The sequence below is a fragment of the Neopelma chrysocephalum genome, unplaced genomic scaffold, assembly GCF_003984885.1.
Source record: "Neopelma chrysocephalum unplaced genomic scaffold, ASM398488v2 Primary Assembly neopelma1_25, whole genome shotgun sequence".
Classification (NCBI taxonomy): domain Eukaryota; kingdom Metazoa; phylum Chordata; class Aves; order Passeriformes; family Pipridae; genus Neopelma; species Neopelma chrysocephalum.
Window position 1 is genome coordinate 37,776,392 of NW_020897694.1, and position 16,186 is coordinate 37,792,577.

General features: G+C 51.0%; 1 protein-coding gene and 1 long non-coding RNA gene across 6 annotated transcripts; one reads left to right on the plus strand and one right to left on the minus strand.

The window, feature by feature from the left end:
- Positions 1 to 2: 2 nt before the first annotated feature.
- Positions 3 to 2,768, plus strand: POU3F3 (POU class 3 homeobox 3; the record flags this gene model as incomplete). The annotated part of the gene is given in 2 exon segments (XM_027675193.1): positions 3 to 420; positions 423 to 2,768. Coding segments are annotated over 2 exon segments (1,137 nt in total), but the record flags the coding sequence as incomplete, so codon positions are not given.
- A 3,437-nt stretch (positions 2,769 to 6,205) lies between these two features.
- Positions 6,206 to 15,826, minus strand: LOC113963637. Of its 5 annotated transcripts, XR_003532903.1 has the most exons (5): positions 15,453 to 15,581; positions 15,090 to 15,243; positions 14,124 to 14,297; positions 10,487 to 10,599; positions 6,206 to 6,678 (listed from the first exon to the last, which is right to left on the minus strand). It is a non-coding gene; the product is annotated as an uncharacterized LOC113963637 (long non-coding RNA). The 5 variants fall into 5 exon arrangements; XR_003532905.1 differs by lacking the exons at positions 14,124 to 14,297; positions 15,453 to 15,581 and adding an exon at positions 15,642 to 15,826; XR_003532902.1 differs by lacking the exon at positions 14,124 to 14,297 and having other exon boundaries at positions 15,453 to 15,579.
- Between the last annotated feature and the right edge of the window lie 360 nt (positions 15,827 to 16,186).

Below are 16,186 nucleotides of genomic sequence, written 5' to 3' on the forward strand. Positions count from 1 at the left end.
AGAGCGACTTCATGCCGGGCGCCATGGCCGCCAGCAACGGCGGCCATATGCTGAGCCATGCCCACCAGTGGGTGACAGCCCTGCCCCACGCCGCCGCCGCCGCCGCCGCCGCCGCCGCCGCCGCCGCCGAAGCGGGCTCGCCCTGGTCCGGCAGCCCCGTGGGCATGACGGGCAGCCCCCAGCAGCCGCCGCCGCCGCCCGACGTCAAGGGCAGCGGCGGGCGCGACGACCTGCACTCGGGCGCGGCGCTGCACCACCGGCCGCCCCACCTGGGCCCCCCGCACCAGGGGCACCCGGCGGCCTGGGGGGCGGCGGCGGCCGCCCACCTGCCCTCCATGGCCGGCGGGCAGCAGCAGCAGCAGTCGCTCCTCTACTCGCAGCCCGGGGGCTTCACGGTGAACGGCATGTTGAGTCCCCCCCCCCCGGCGGGCAGAGCCTGGTGCACCCGGGGCTGGTGCGCGGCGAGACGCCGGAGCTGGGCGAGCACCCCGGGCATCACCACCACCACCACCACCAGCACCCCGGGCACCACCCGCCGCACCACGGCGGCGTCAACAGCCACGACCCGCACTCAGACGAGGACACGCCGACCTCCGACGACCTGGAGCAGTTCGCCAAGCAGTTCAAGCAGCGGCGGATTAAGCTGGGCTTCACCCAGGCCGATGTGGGGCTGGCGCTGGGCACCCTCTACGGCAACGTCTTCTCGCAGACCACCATCTGCCGCTTCGAGGCCCTGCAGCTCAGCTTCAAGAACATGTGCAAGCTGAAGCCTTTGTTGAACAAGTGGCTGGAGGAAGCCGACTCCTCCACTGGCAGCCCCACCAGCATCGACAAGATCGCCGCCCAGGGCAGGAAGAGGAAGAAGCGGACCTCCATCGAGGTGAGTGTCAAGGGGGCCTTGGAGAGCCACTTTCTGAAATGCCCCAAGCCCTCTGCCCAGGAGATTACGAACCTAGCGGACAGCCTGCAGCTGGAGAAGGAGGTGGTCAGGGTTTGGTTTTGCAATCGGAGGCAGAAAGAGAAACGGATGACCCCCCCGGGGATCCAGCAGCAGACCCCCGACGATGTCTACTCCCAGGTCGGCACCGTCAACTCCGACACGCCGCCCCCTCACCACGGACTGCAGACCAGCGTGCAGTGAGGGGCACCGCGGGCGGGCCGGGGAGCGCGGGGGCAGCGCGGGCCGGGCCGGGCCGGGCACCGGCACCGGCACCGCCGCGCACAGCCGCACGCTCACACAGACACACACACACACATGCGCGCACACACACACACACGATCCAGGCTCGTTCAGACTGCTTGTGTTTATATATATATGGATATATGCGTGCATCTATATATATATAAGATCGATACCAATAGGGAGCGGTGGAGAAGGTCGATCCGAGCGAGAGCGTTTAGACCTTGTTGGGAAAACGGGGTGGAGATGCGTAATGCACCAAAACTGCAGATGTGCCGGGGGGTTGGTTGGTTGTGGGAAGAGGGCTTGAGTGGGTGGGCTTGGGATTTTTTTTAATTTTTATTTTATTTTTATTTTTTCTCCAAATTATACCCCTCTCGCAGCAAGGAACACCACTGTCTGCGCCTCTTCTCTCCCCCTCCTCCCCCCCTCCTCGCACTCTTCCCCCTATCCCCAAAAGGGCTCTCTTCTATGAATCATGGAAACTTTTTTCTCCTTTCTCTCTCCCTCTTTTTTTATTTTTTTTTCAATGGGAGCAATCCAAAAAAGGGAAGCAGAAGCAAAATAATCTGGTTAATCAGAGGGTGCCTGCTGCATTCCAGCACCCTGTTTTTCTTGGCCAAACCGTAGAATTTTGGTGCAAGGCAGACATCCACTCTGAAAACATATATATCTATATATGTTCTGCAAAATGAAACGGGCCACTTTTTCCAGGAAGAAAAAATATGCACACAGCACTAAAAACAAGCAGGCTGAATAGGGAAGCAAATACATATATATATATTTATCTATATATATAGGTATAGCTATAGAACAAAAATATGGAAATAAATGCCCGCACGCGGATAAAACTGACCCTGAGGAGAAAGGTGGGAGGGACAGACGCCGGGGGGAGGGTGGGAGAAGGAGATGTTGTTGGTTCCTAAAGTTCGAGCTCTGTAGAAGGACTTTGCATGAATTAAGGGAACCAGCGAGAGAAAGGGAAATAATTTAGGGCTGTCAAAGTCCTGTTCCTGACGGCTGCCAATCATCATGGAAGAGTCATAAAAAAAAATCCACTGCTAATATTTTTTTTATTAATATTTTTATTTTTTATTTCTGGACTGATTCAGATAAAGGGATTTAGAAGGACTGAGCATCTGCAGCTGCACTTATCTGAACTTCTCCTCTCCTAAATCCGTTGCCAACTTTGATTGAATGGGTGCTGTGGATGTGATTATATAATACTGCCATTTCCAAGCAGTGTTTTTGGTAGGTTTTAATAAACAGACTTTTCAAAAAGACGGCAATATAGAATTGTTAGATCCGTTGTTGATCTAAAAAAAAAATTTGCTTTATATTTTCATTAAATGACTTCTTTTAATATTTTATTCAGAATACCTATGAACTGCTGCAAAACGGTAATTTATTTTTTCCCCAGATCTTGTATTACGTGTTTTTTTCAGACGAGCACAAATCAAAATGAAATGAAAATATGGACAGTTGTTAGGTAATAAGGGTATCTTTTGATGTGATAATTTGATTGTAATTTAATTTGAGTAGTGATTCCGTAAGAGCTGATTGAGAAAATAAATTTGTTAGAATGAAATAGTCTGTGTCTGATGCATAAACATGTAAAAAAAAAAAAAAAAAAGGTTCTCTGAAGGGATATACTGCTGAAGGGAGAGAAATACCGAGGGTCCGATCTGCCGGGCGCACGGCCCTGTGCTCGCCGGCAGTGCCCCCGCCGCACCCCTGCCGCTGCCGGCCCGGCGCGGGGCTCACCCCCTGCCCGTCCCTCCTCCGAGCCCGTGTCCGTAGCCCCTTCCATCAGCCCGGGAACTCTGTGTCACCGGGAAGGACGACGAGACTAGGGATCACCAAAGGCCACCTTCTCCCACAAAGGGCTGTGTCGGCTCAGTTTGGGCTGGCACTTGGGTGCGGGTGATACCTGAGCGTGTCTTCTGGTCCCGCGTGGCCGGTGCTGAGAGGGATGTTTCCAAAAGTTCACTCTTGTTTCCTCGTTTTCCAAACTGAGGCTGGGGGGGGGCAAAGAAGGGGAAGGGGGGCCAAGCTATAATTTATTTTTATGCATTTTATGTATGTATTAATATTTGTATTTAATTTATCTTTATAATTTAAGGAAAAGGTACGTTCTTTTTTTTTTCTGACTGAATATACAGAATAATACTTTCAACATCCTACGTGCTGTCTGCCTAGTTCACCATTTCTGTTGTTGCTGTTGCTGTGGCTGTTGTTGTTGTTGTTTTAGGGTTTTTCTATGGGGTGTGAAGTGGTGTAGCCTAGTTTTCTCCTCCACTCTGCCATAGCGCTGCCATGCCATCTTTGCAAACATACGCGTGTGTCAGTAATGTTGGAGATGCCAATAGATGCACTAGCTGACCTCTCATACTTATCCACTATAATTTATTGCAATATAGGGACAAGTGAATGACCGTCTCAACTCTCTTCATTTTGCAGCGGGGAGGTTATGGGAAGTAGAGAGCTGCATCTAATGCATCCACCTGCCCCCACTGATAGTCTCCTGGAGAATAAGGTTTTCTTTTGTGATCCAGCTCGCCCCTGGGCTCCTTCCTCACCTTCCTCTTCCTCCCCTCCTCCGCGCCCCCTCCCTCGCCTTGCTTCTCTGAGTGCTGTTGAGGCAGGGGTTAAAACCCCAGAAAACTGCTGCAGGAACAACAAGCATTTCTTCCTTTCAGATAGGCCTTGTGTCACTCCATAAATCAAAGCCAACCTGAGAATCGGGCACCGGGATGCATTATTTTAACACTAGCTCGTAGTAAATATCACTGTCGGTTTGATTTGTGAAATCCAGAAGGCCCTACTGACACAGAGGAAAAAAAGCGGGGTGGGGAGAAGCCAAACCAACAAAGGGAAAGAGAGCCCGAAAGGGTAAAGGACGCTCTTTCTTTTGTTCGTTTTAGCAGAAGCTGCTGGCTGATTTTGCTGCTGGGTAGGGAAAAAGGGTCGGGCGGGGGCTGGCGGGCAGGCGGGCCGACTGGGCCCCCCTCCGGGGGCCGGGTACCACCGACACGTCAGGTGGGATCCTGTTTTCACTCACGAAGGGGAGCGGTTTTATTAGCCGCGGAGAAAGTCTATTTAAATTTCGGAGCGGTATTTGGTTACTCGATTTGGATGGCAACAAAGAGCTAACGTTAGGCTTCACGCTGGTTTCTATTAAAAGGCAACCTTTGCGGGTTGCTGCCTCCGAAAAGCTGGGGGTTAGGCTGGAGGAGTAACGTGTGGTCGAAGGGACTGGCAAAATGTGCCCGTTCCGTGGACTTGTTATGCACAAAAAGTGAGGCCATGGGCGCTACCCCCCGCCGCCCCTCCGCCCCCTCCCCCGCCCCCGAGAAACTGAATCCTTTGAATGTATTTAGGAATTTCAGGGTTGTGAGTCTCTGAGATAGCAAGAGGTAGATAATAAATGAAAGGGTTTGCGCTAAGGGTTATATTGTTACACGTGTAAATAATGAAAATATTGTTATATATCGCCAGATCTCTTAATGAATTTAGTAATTGTATTCATTTATAATATCAGTGTTCTGTGCTTGGTAACGGAGTCGGCATCATTTTCCTTAGTCTTTTTTTTTTCTACCTAAAGGAAAGCCAAATATTTTACAAAGTTATGTTTGCTCAGACCGGGTAATTCCGAAATGTGATTATTTATAGTTTACATTTTCATATTCTGTGATCCTTTACTACGCCCCAGTCTTCTCACCTCCTATCCTTCCCCCGTCGAGTCTGTACACAATAAATCATTTTCAGGTGTATTCAAAATAGTCACCTCACTGCTGTTGGTCTGTGTATTTTCCGAAATTTAGCAAAGACCTCTACTTTGGTTTTAAAACGCAGCGGTTCCTGTCAGAAAGTGATCTTTACAGAACCCTTTGCTTTACTGTAGTGACTCGTGTTTGCACATTACAATGCTCATAATTTGTTTTGTATGAATGGTTTTAAATGGAACGTTTAGAGAATAATTGGTTCTAATATGAAATGCAGTATATACTATTGATAATTTTATCAATAAGTGTACTATTTTAAATAATTTTAACAATTAAATTTGTTTTTTTAAATTATATATTTGTAAAATATTTATCCTGTGAAAGCAACAATATATTGTTGTATTTATTCGTTTATTTTTGTAATAAATGATCAACATCTTCAAGCTACAGCAAAATCGATACTTTATATATTTATACAGGGATACCTTTCTGAGGTGCAGCGATGCTCGTTCCGATTTGGAAGCGAGTGTAAAGATTACCTCTGTAACTGGCAGGCTGCAGGACCAAACTGTAGGCATGAGCTTCTTCCCCATATGTACTTTAGTTTGCTTAAGTTCCAGGGTAATTAATACAACTCTAAAAGGGATGCAACAAGTCCCGGCCTCGGAGGCAGGCGTGGGGTAAGCGCTTGAGGACAGGGACCCATTTTGCTATAGCCAGGGTTGGCGAGGAGCTTGGTCGCCTGTGGCGAGAGGGATGGATGGATGGATGAAGAGAGTGGAGGACATGCAGGGAGGTGGTTATTGCCCCATCGGTGTTTTCAGTTGCAGTTTGGCACAATGGAGCGGGCGCAGCGCTCAATAGGCGGCGGGAGCGAGAGGAGAGGAGGGCGAGCGGCCCCGCAGTGTCAATGACACAGCAGTAGGGAGTTCTTTGGTTGAGAGGGTTTGGCGACACAAAAAGCTAAGGGGTGAAGGCCGAGCGGGGGAAGGTTCGCCGCCCATCCCGTCCTCCCCGACACCAAAGGAGCAGCCAGGTCCGCGGAGGTGCCCACGGGGCCTCGCCCCCGGGGCCGCACTGGGGCCTTTCTCGTCCCTACCCCTCTCGAACCGGGCGGCTGCGGCCGGGCCCGGGCCGCGCCACGCGCGGGGAAACGCTGGCGCTGCGTTTCCCCACACGTGGGAGGCCGGTCCGGGGCAGCGCCGACGGGGCGGCCACCGGTGCCCGGCTGCACTCCCTCCCTGCGGGCCGTCCCGGGGCGGCGGGCGGCCCGGGGGAGCCGGCGGGCGGGCGGCGCGGTGGCGCGGCGGCAGCTGCCGCGGGTCCCACAAGTTGTTTTCCTCGTGGCGACCATTCAGCAAAACGCAGGATCCTTTCTCCAAGATTTAAATTTCGCGGATGAATTACCATACAGCGGTTGCTTAGCAACTAAATTCAAGCCAGGCTAAGAATATGCAAGCTTTTTGTATTCTCATTAATAAAAATGCCACTCTGACACAGCAACCTGACTTTGGATCACTGCAACTTCTGTAAAAGCCATAGGAGAATACAAACGGGCTCCTCCATTTAATTACAGATCAGAGTGGCTTGAAATGTGATGTTTTGTTAATCTATCTTCCTAAAAGCGATGTAAAAAATAACGGCTTTTCAAGAGCAGTGGAAAACTACTTTTTTAATGGAGCTGTCTCCTGGTGCTACTGATGGCTGTAAAGCGAAACCTTTTTTTTTTGAGTCACACTTTCAAGTAGCATCCCTCCTTCCGTTTGGAGTTTCCTGAAATCAAAAACGTTAAGACATTTGGAGCCACAGGGGAAAAAATAAAAATAAATAAGCTGCAGCCGATTAGTGCATTAGAGAGGAGAGCATCGCTCGGGAAAGGGAAGAGGGGATTAAAATTGTCAAGGTGCAGCCCCAGCCAGGCAGAGATCCACGATGCGGGGTGCAGCCTGTCCTTGCTCTGAAGCAGGAGTCTCTTGCTCCGAAATGGCTCTCTTTGGCATAAAGAGCGTGGGTGCATCGGCTGGGGAGGGCGGGGGAAAAGGCTTCAGAGACACCTTGTTGAATGTTTCTCTCCAAAATTTATTTCCCCTTCTGCTAACATTTACTTTAGATTGCTTTCAGATCGCCAGAGATAAGATCTTGGAGTTAGATTCTGGCACCATGCACCCAGTCTCGTATATATGGGAGAATGACCTCATAAGGGGAGGACCGTGTGTATAGATAGAATAATTTAAACATAGACTAGACACCTACATATAAATCTATATATAAAGATGTGTGTGTATGATATAGATAGATGTGTGTGTGTGTGTGTATATATGCCTTTAGCAGTACCAAAAACTTCCCTGCCAGCCCCGCAGATCCCAGGCAGGGCTGCCTTCCCCCACAATGTTCAGAGGGAGTGCTGCCCCCTCCGCGGGGCAGCGGGGGGAGCTCCGGGGCTCGGCTGCACCCAAGGTGCTTGGCAGTCAGGGCTGAGGCTGCCTCTCCCTGTTGGCTATCGGCGTTGTGTGGCGGGGAGGGCCGCCTCAGGACAGGTGCCGACTGCCAGTGACGCTGCTCCCTTTTGCTAATGGCTGGGGGTTTGGTTGTGGTGGGGTTTTTGGCAACAAAGAGTTAAATCCAAACTTTCTTTTCCCTTTTTGTTTCTTTTGTTGTTTTTGGTGTTGGGGTTTTTTTTTCCCCTTTCGAGATTTCTGAAATGGAGCCAGAATTGTATAAACCCCAAGCCACGTTAAAAGTTCAGGCATGGGGGTTTTTTCTCCGACGGGACTTGTCTGCAAGAGGCAAAGGGGAACTTGTAGGTCTGTCCGAGCTGTACAGATCACTGAGGAATCAGGGGTTTCCCCGTCCTCCCCACTCCCACTTCTCTCTTTCTCTTTTAAAGTTTTCTTTTCTGCCCTGAAAGGGGGAGGATAATTTGAAGGGGAGCAGTCAAAAGGGGAAGGCATTTTCCAAACGTGAGTTTGTGGTGGAGAGAGCTCACTCTCTCAGCAGGATTTAGTCTCTACTCACTTTAAAATGTAGAACAGCAGAAAAAAAATCCCATATAACAAATTCTAAGGGAAGAAAGACAGTGAAGTAAGAACCTGTGAAGACTAGAGTCCTCTTGAAACTCAGGCTCACCCAAAGCTTTAGCAAAGTGTTTTGCTTCTCTCTCCAACGGTTATAAGATGTGTATCACAAGGCTACAGCATAAATAATCAGATTCCATTCCATTTTGCATCTGTCTTTAGCAGAGTTGAGATTAAAAGCCAAAATTCAAGCACAGCCCTTACAGATCAGTTGAATAGTGCCAGTGCATATGTTTCCAACTCACATGTTGAAAACTGTACCTTCAAACTTAGGCTTGTTTCTGATAGCTTGCATTTCTTCAACTACAAGGGGAAAAAAGATAAACAGAACTTTTCTGAACTTTTCCTATTGCGCCCATCCGTGGGGGGAAAAGACGGTATTACATCGGCCCTATACCTTCAAGACAAGCAGGGAAGGTTTAACAAGAAAAGCTCACTGGTATACCACAATGGAGATCTTTATTTTAGACTTGGGACAGTTCAAACCAATTTGACACCAGCACTGAGCACCATAAAGCATTTGGTTTGGGAACAAACTCCTCTGCAGTAGTGTGAAGTGGATTGTTGTCGCTTGATGCCAGATGCATGGTTACTCGAAATGTCCCCTAGCTGCCTTTCTTGCAAGGCTCATGGTACACAGGAGAGTTTCTACCCACAGAGACAGTGCTTTTATATCAGACCACTGCGCCATGTTCCCCAAAGTCCAGACCTGGGGGCTCAGCAGAACTATTTCTTCTCAAAAGGAAAAAGGGGGAAATGGATTAGAAAAAGGGAACCAGCTGGGGACTGTTACCCTCACTGGTAGTAGGCCTGCTCTTAAAAAACAATGTCAAGGCACTGCAATGGCATGTGAAATGACAAAGATAGATGCTATTTCTTCCAGAGGTCCACACTGAGTGGAGAAAGTCAAAGGATTGTTGACTGTCTTGCATATGGGGCCATTCTTTCAAATTGAAATGAATTGATTTTAAAAAGCAGGGATTGGCTAATGGGGAACCTGGTATGGCTACTATATTTATGTGCATCGAACTGAAATTTAAACAACTTGAGGGAACATGAGCTGTATAAACATTTTATATATATTAACCTTTTGTTATTAGTTTCGGAAATGCTTGGTGCTACTTCCCTGTCACCGCTCCATATAGCTGACTATACAGCATTCAGTTCACGCTACAGTCAAGCAGGAACTGTTTGCTCAACAACTCCAGGCTCCACTTTCAACTGGAGTACTAATGTACACCCTGAGCTGGTCACAAAAAAACAGGTAGCCTGATGTTTTTAGACCATTTCACTAAGCAGGCAGATAAAATACAAAAAGTGCATAGCTGTAAGGGAGCTGTAGACTAGAGGGTCTTCTGAAAGGTTGGTTTGCTTGTTTGGATTTTTCCCGCCTCTGTGTGAGTGCAGTGAGGATCTTCTGAAGCTGAGTTTGGGCTCATCTCTTCACCTCTCCTCCACGTTCAAGACATTGCAAATATTTACTAAGTACAAAAGATATGAGAAGTGCTGGGCATTGATCATTATTATATCCCTTCCCTGACAGGAAATGGGCCCAGACTAGCAGAGCTGAAATTTATCTTTCCAAAAAAAAAGAATGAGTTGGTAAAGAATTGTTCTGGAGTAACATACATTTCTTTCGTCTCCTGGAGCTCTCATTCAAAACAGAGGTCTGTCTGCCCAAGTGGGACATTTCTCAGAGAACTGTAATAGATATTTATTCCAGCATCCACACTAAAGCTACAGACCACATGTAAGGTGCAAATCTCTAGATTTGTTTCTCTCTCGCACACATATGCATCCTCACAAACATGCAAACCTACACTCCTTTCTCTTCCTAAAAAAACAAAACATCTTCTCCCCAGTTCTACTGCCCTCTCTATTTTATGCAGATCCATACTCAGATGTGTACCAAAATTTTTAACTCAGTTTGCTGAAATTGCTAGATTGTAGAGGAAATTAAACTAAACAAGGAGATGTGTGAAATGTTGAACTTTAAATACCATCCACTACCTCGAGAAGAAGAAAAATGAGTCAATAAACACTAAGGTTTCTGCTATTTTAGATAATCATGATTAAAAGAATAATTTTGTTAGATTTTTTTAATTTTATTTTTTTTAACATGATGAGAATCCTCTCATGCTGTAATATTGGGTATTTGAAGGTAATGCCCTTTCCCTTTTGATTTGGGACTGAAGAACAGGGTTAGGGTGTCTCCCCTTGGTGTTAATGATGGATACAGATACTTTTAATCTTTCAAACGGTATGTGTATTTCTGTGAATACTAGGCGAGATGACAATATCATTGTTAGCAGCTCAGAAGAGGCGTGTTTTACCTGAAGAACTGGTCTTTGGCTGGATGCTGCTGCTGTTCTGGGTTTGGGGTTTGTTTTTTAATTGCCCTGCCTATTCTCTCAAGTCCGTATTAATGCCATACAGCACGGCTGAGGCCAGGGCTGAGTGAGCCCCGTCATTAACAATAGCATAAACAAAGGAAGGGGACCAGTTACCTTGACATTCGATGCCCGCTTTGTTCCCGAGCTTCCAACTGCATCCTGAAGCTCATATAGGGAAGTATTGCCTACGGGAATGCATAATCCGCTCCAGCTATTGTCCCAATCTCCTGGAAAACAAAACAACAGAACCAAAACAAAGATGACAACACACCCCCTATCCGCAAGGAAGGAGCCTGCGAATGGTTTCATCCCCTTCTGCTTTTCCCCGCGCTTTTCCTGGCCACTCGTGTTACTGACCCGCTCCCCACAAGCGCTGCCCGCTGTAGCCCAGAGGCGTATCCCAGTTTGCGCAAGCACCCCCAGACTTCTATTGCCTAGTTTCTAGTGGGAATGAGATTGGAGACACCCCCTCTGTGCTTTGCAGGGGAGTGAGGGGGATGAGCGCTCCTGTGCCTGCGCAGCCCAGCCGTGTCCCTCCAGAGACCGGGCCGCACCCGGGGTACTCCGCGTTAGACAGGGCGGCCCGGCGGGGTGGGCTGCCCACCGACCGCCCCAGCCCTGCCCGCCCCCCCCGGCCTGTCAGCGGGTGGGAGGGTTTCACCCCCTCCCGATGGCGCGGCGTGGCCAAGGGGCAGCGCGACATCCCCACGCACCGCCGCGCGAATGCGAGGGAGGCGGAGGGCGAACGTGTCCGTATGTGTGTGTCTGTGTGTCTTCATTGTCCTTCCAGCTTCACCCTACCGGAACGGTTTTCCCCGCGGAGGGGCCCTCCCGGCCTTGCCCTCCCTGCCTGGCAGCTCCTGCTCTGTAGCCCCCTGTTTGGCAGAAAAGCCCGGAGCAGCCCCCTTGCTCACGCGCAGACGAAGAAGCCTGCCTGGAGCGGGAACATCCCTTTCCTCTGCCAAAATAATTAAGTTCCCCAAACCGAGTTTCATCTTGCCCTTTCTCCTACAGTCCTATGCTGGCCGTCGGAGCAGAGGGACGAAGAGATACCCCCCCCCCCTCAAGTATGCAGGGGTTGGTTTGACCCCATCCTTTCCTGCTTCGGGGGCAGCTTTTGCTCCCGCTGCACTCGGAGGGGAGCAAGTTCAAGCCCTGGGAACCCTGCGCCTTCGCCTGTGTCTCCGGGAGAAGATGAAGCAGACCTAGTAGCATAGCCCGAGGTAGAGGGAGGCCTGAGGAGACAGATCCCAGATGCCGCCAAATCCATCCTCGCGATGTGCCTGTATGTGGGGAGAGGGGAGGCTGACAGGGGTAGTGAAGGAGGTAGTTTGAACCTAAAGCCTTTGCTTCAAAGGTTAAGAGCTCCCTCGTCAAAGGCTGCCAAACGTTACTGGGCCGAAGAGAGGGGAGAAGGGGGTGGGGAAAGAACATCGACAATACTGCAATTTTCAAAGCACTGAAAATAGCTCTGGGAAATCCCGAGGATCCGCCACCGATTCTTTTTTTCCCGGGACATATGCATTAGGGAAAGCTTTTCCCGGATGTGTTTGTGATCAAGGCCAGCGGGAGCTGCGGCTGCCTTTGGGGTGGAGGGGAGGGGGGCTGCAGGCCGGGGCTGCCCCCGACTCCCCCCCATCCCCCGCACCTGCAGCCTCTGGCTGCTCTGGGGACCCTGCTGCTGCCGGCTCTGTGACCACCCCCCAGGCCGTGTTGGGAGCAAACCCACTCCCAAATACTCCCCTCACCCCGGCCCCCGGGCCGTGCTCCCGCCGGGAGCCGCGGCGGCCGGGCAGGGGCCGGCCCCGGCAGCCCTTTATGCGCAGCGGTCAGCAGCCGGCTTGTGGGTTTGCAGCTGCATGCAAATAAATCCCTGGCAATAATCTGACGCGCGTGTGCTGCCCCGACGACAAAGTGCCGACACAAACGCAAGTGCTTTTGTTTGTTTTTGACCATCTAGGTCCCGCAACCAAGAGAAACAAATAAAACTAGGGAGGGAGAGGGAGAAAGTTGGTTAATACCTATGTTTCATCCAACGCATCGTGCTTTTGTGATATACGAGAGCCGAGGATTTGTCTCCTGCACCTCTACGAGATCTGCACAAGCACCCATCCCAGCTGGAGGAAACGATTCCACGCGTGATGAGCAGGAACGACGTGTCCTACCTACCGGACTGCCCACTGCACCTTAGTTACTATGTTCCCACGTGGAAAACACATCTCTTACTTCAATTTTCAATTAATTACAGCTGTATTCGATACGAGACCGGTGTGTGCGTGTGTGTGTGTGTGAAATTTTGTACCCTCTCTTCTGTTGCAGGTAGAAGTTTTTTGTTTGTTTTACTTCTCTCCAAGAAAGGTCTGTTTGCATGTATAGGGGTTGGGTTGTTTGTTTTTTTTCCTTGTCCTTTTGTCTTAAGCAAAAGCTGAGTTTTTAGGATGGGATGAAGGGAGAAAAAAAAAGAGAGAGAAAGGAAGGGCATCTTTGAAAAGGAGCTGGGGTGGGAAAAGAAAGGGAAAAAAAATCAAACAGCAAAAAAATTCCAGCAACCCGATTTCAGAGAGAAAGGGTGGGCATAGAGGTTTTCCAATTGCCATTCTGCGGACTGGCATTAAAAACAAACAAAGAAACAAAACAAAATACACATTGAAGCCTGGATCGGGGGAGAGCTTTACATTTGTGAAGTGTAAGTTTCTGAGGACAAGAAATCCTTGGTGACGTCTAGTGCCCCCCGGGACAGGCTCGTCCCCGCGGGGCCGCCGGAGACCGAGGGACAGGCAAGGTGCGAGTGCGGCTCCCAGCCTGGGAAGAACCGCTGGCTCTCCCTCTCTCCTGCCCCTAACTTTGTGAAAGAGAGTCGTTATCGTTGTGGAAAAGATCGTTTCCCTGGCAAGAGAGGGGCAGCTGGGCTCCAGCGCCTCCCTGCTACCAGCTCCCACTGAGCGTGTGAGCAGTCGGTGCGCGTACCCCAGCTCCGACGGGTCGACCCCCGTCTTTGCCTGGTCCACCTGAGCCAGTCCCACCCCACTTTCGCATTCCACTCCTCGTGGAGGGGATACTCCCCTGCAGCCGCCGCACTGGGCAAACAGGGGCACCCCTGCGACAAGCTGGCCAAACGGCGGCCCTGGGGCCTCCCCCTTGCACATCGCCCGCGGGGTCTTTCCCAGACTTTGCCCTACTCTCTCAACTCCTCTCCCTGGCCTTACTCTTCCCCAGCTTTCCCAGCCGCCGCCCCGCTGAGCCCGGCACTCCTACCACCTAGGTCTCACCGGCGGCGGGGCAGCCGGCGAGTGGTAGGGCAGGGGATGACCATCCCCTTTGGCATCTCTCTCGGCTGCCTGCCTGCCCGTCCTGGTTTTTCCTGCCCTCAGCCCTGCGGCCGCCCCTCTGGCCTCCCTGGGACGCATAGAGCCCGGCCCAGCTGCCTCTTGTCCCGTCAGGGGGCTTTTTTCTTCTCTCCCCCCATACCTTCCTGGGCACGGGCTGCAGCCGCCCCCCCCCGCGAGAGGGCTCTGTGGAGCCCTTCAGCCTCGCTGCCCACCGCTGCCTCCTCGTCTCCGTCGGCAACACAAAAGCCCTGAGCAAAGCGGCCAAGCAAAGATGGCACAGCAAAGCCGGTGCCCTCCCCGCAATGCTAACTCCGAAGAGGAAACTTCCCTCCGGGGCTGCGCTCCTAAGCCCGGGACTCCCTTAACCTTTGCAGCTTTCGGTGGGAGAAGGAGGTGTTTGTCACCCAAGTTTCCTCTCGTACTTTTGTGTCACTCGAGGCAGGACAAGGTTCCGCCTGTTTCGTAAGCCAAAAGGAAACTTCTGAGCGATGGGCTCGGTGCCATGGGCTGGGAAGGGTCTCCGGATCACGCCCCTGCCCTACACCCCATACACAGCCTCCTCGCCTCTCTCTTTGAAACTGTGTTTAAAACAACAGCTGAAACACAATTAATTGTAACTCAATAACATGGATTAGTTTGACCTTCAAAGCACTTTAAGTCAATTCAGCAGCCATAATAATAATTAATTCATTAATAAGTACTATTGGTGCTTCACCACTAACGCCAAGAAAAGTTTCCCTGAGAAGTACAGGTGGCAGGGAGTGCTAAAATGAAAACATTCACATGCAACTTTTTAACCAGAAGGGAAAGCACTTTGGTTATATTTGGAGACATGTGTCTCACACATTTCCCCCGTTTTTTGTAAACTATGTAAGAATAAACATTACAGCTCTGGGCTTTTAATTTCTCCAGATGGAACCATAAAGTACCTAGTAGATTTTTTTTATATATATATACTATACAATTGAGGACACATGTCTGCTTTTCTCGATGAGGACCGAGAAGCAACTTAATTTGAAGGCATAACTACTGAACCACATTTTGAATAGCACACTCGAACAAGTTCACTTTAAAAGGCAGGAAACCGCTAAGAGCACAGCACTGAAAGTTGCTCCTTCCCACTTGAGCTCGCCCGCCTGACCTTCACATACACTTTGTCGTTTCGCACACACTTACAGAAGTACACACGTGCGGAGGTGGCAGGGTGCCTAGCCATGGAGGGGGCTTTTCCAAGGCGGTCGCATCCCCGAGAGGCTCCCCCAGCTCGCTGCAGGCTGAAGAGGCTGCTCGGGATCCCACCTTCGGCGCGACGGAGGAGCCCTCTGATCCTCGGGTGACGTGAGAGGTCTCCTCCTGCCCACCCAGGCTGAAGCAAGGGATTCACTTACCCTCTCGGTGCTCCTCTGCGCTCCTCACACACACACTTGTGCTCCCAGAAAAGCGCTCTCGTGAAGGGCAAAAGGAGGGAGGGAGCCTCGAACCCCCACCGCTCGGCTACCTTAGGGTTACAGGCGTGCTGAGCGGGGGGCAGGACCCCCTAGGCTGGACGACAAATAATAATAATAAAAAAGTATTTAATAAGTCCAAGGATAAGATTTCTTGCTTAATTGTTTATTTTTTGTTTGTTTGGTTTTGGGAGCGGACGTTGGTGATTGGAATGACCAAAATACCTTACAGATCTCCCTAACTAGACTCAGCCTCCCTCCTCCTTCTCCCAGCCCCCCAACCCCCTCCCCCCCGTTCTGACTTACATGTGTTTAGAGCAATGGCAAGGAGCTCCCAACTGGAGCCCTGGCAGAGGGTGCGTTTAAACTAGGATGATTTAGTCCCCGAGAGCTCGGGTCCTGACTGTGAGCCTCCAGTCCCGCGTCAGCTGGGCGCTGCAGACAAAGTCTTAAATATGCATAAGGAACAGTTCGCTTTCTTAAAGGAGAACTTACCCCACTGGAAAGTTCATGGCCTGACGGCAGGCACGGGAGTGGGGTGCGGCCTTTGCGCCGGGACAGCCCTAACCCCTTCTCAAAGTGGTCTCTTTACATGCTCAGCGACAGGGCTGAGGGCACCCGGCCGCCTTTCGGCTGGGGACCGGGGGAAGAAGTTTTGGCGGGTCGGTCATGGGCTTAGTGAGTTGCGGACCAGCGGCTTCACACACCGTCCTAATCCCTCCTGTCCTCTGTGTGCGAGGGGCCGAGCCGCGCACTTGGAGCAGCCCCGCTCCGGCGGACCCCGCGGCAGCCACAGATCGGTTGCCCGAAAACTTGCGGGGTTCTGCAAAGGGGGGAAACGCGGGACTCCAAACAAGAATAAAAAGTGTCTGGGGGGAAGGAGAGGGACTGATTAAACACCCACCCAGCAGAGCCCAGGCAGGCTGTGGAGATTCCATGAGCGGCTTTTTGGAAAGGAGAAATAACGCGGGGGAGAGACGAGAGACTGCCCGTGGATTTCGCCCTGCTCCCCGGGCGGAAACCGGCCAGCCCCCTCTCCC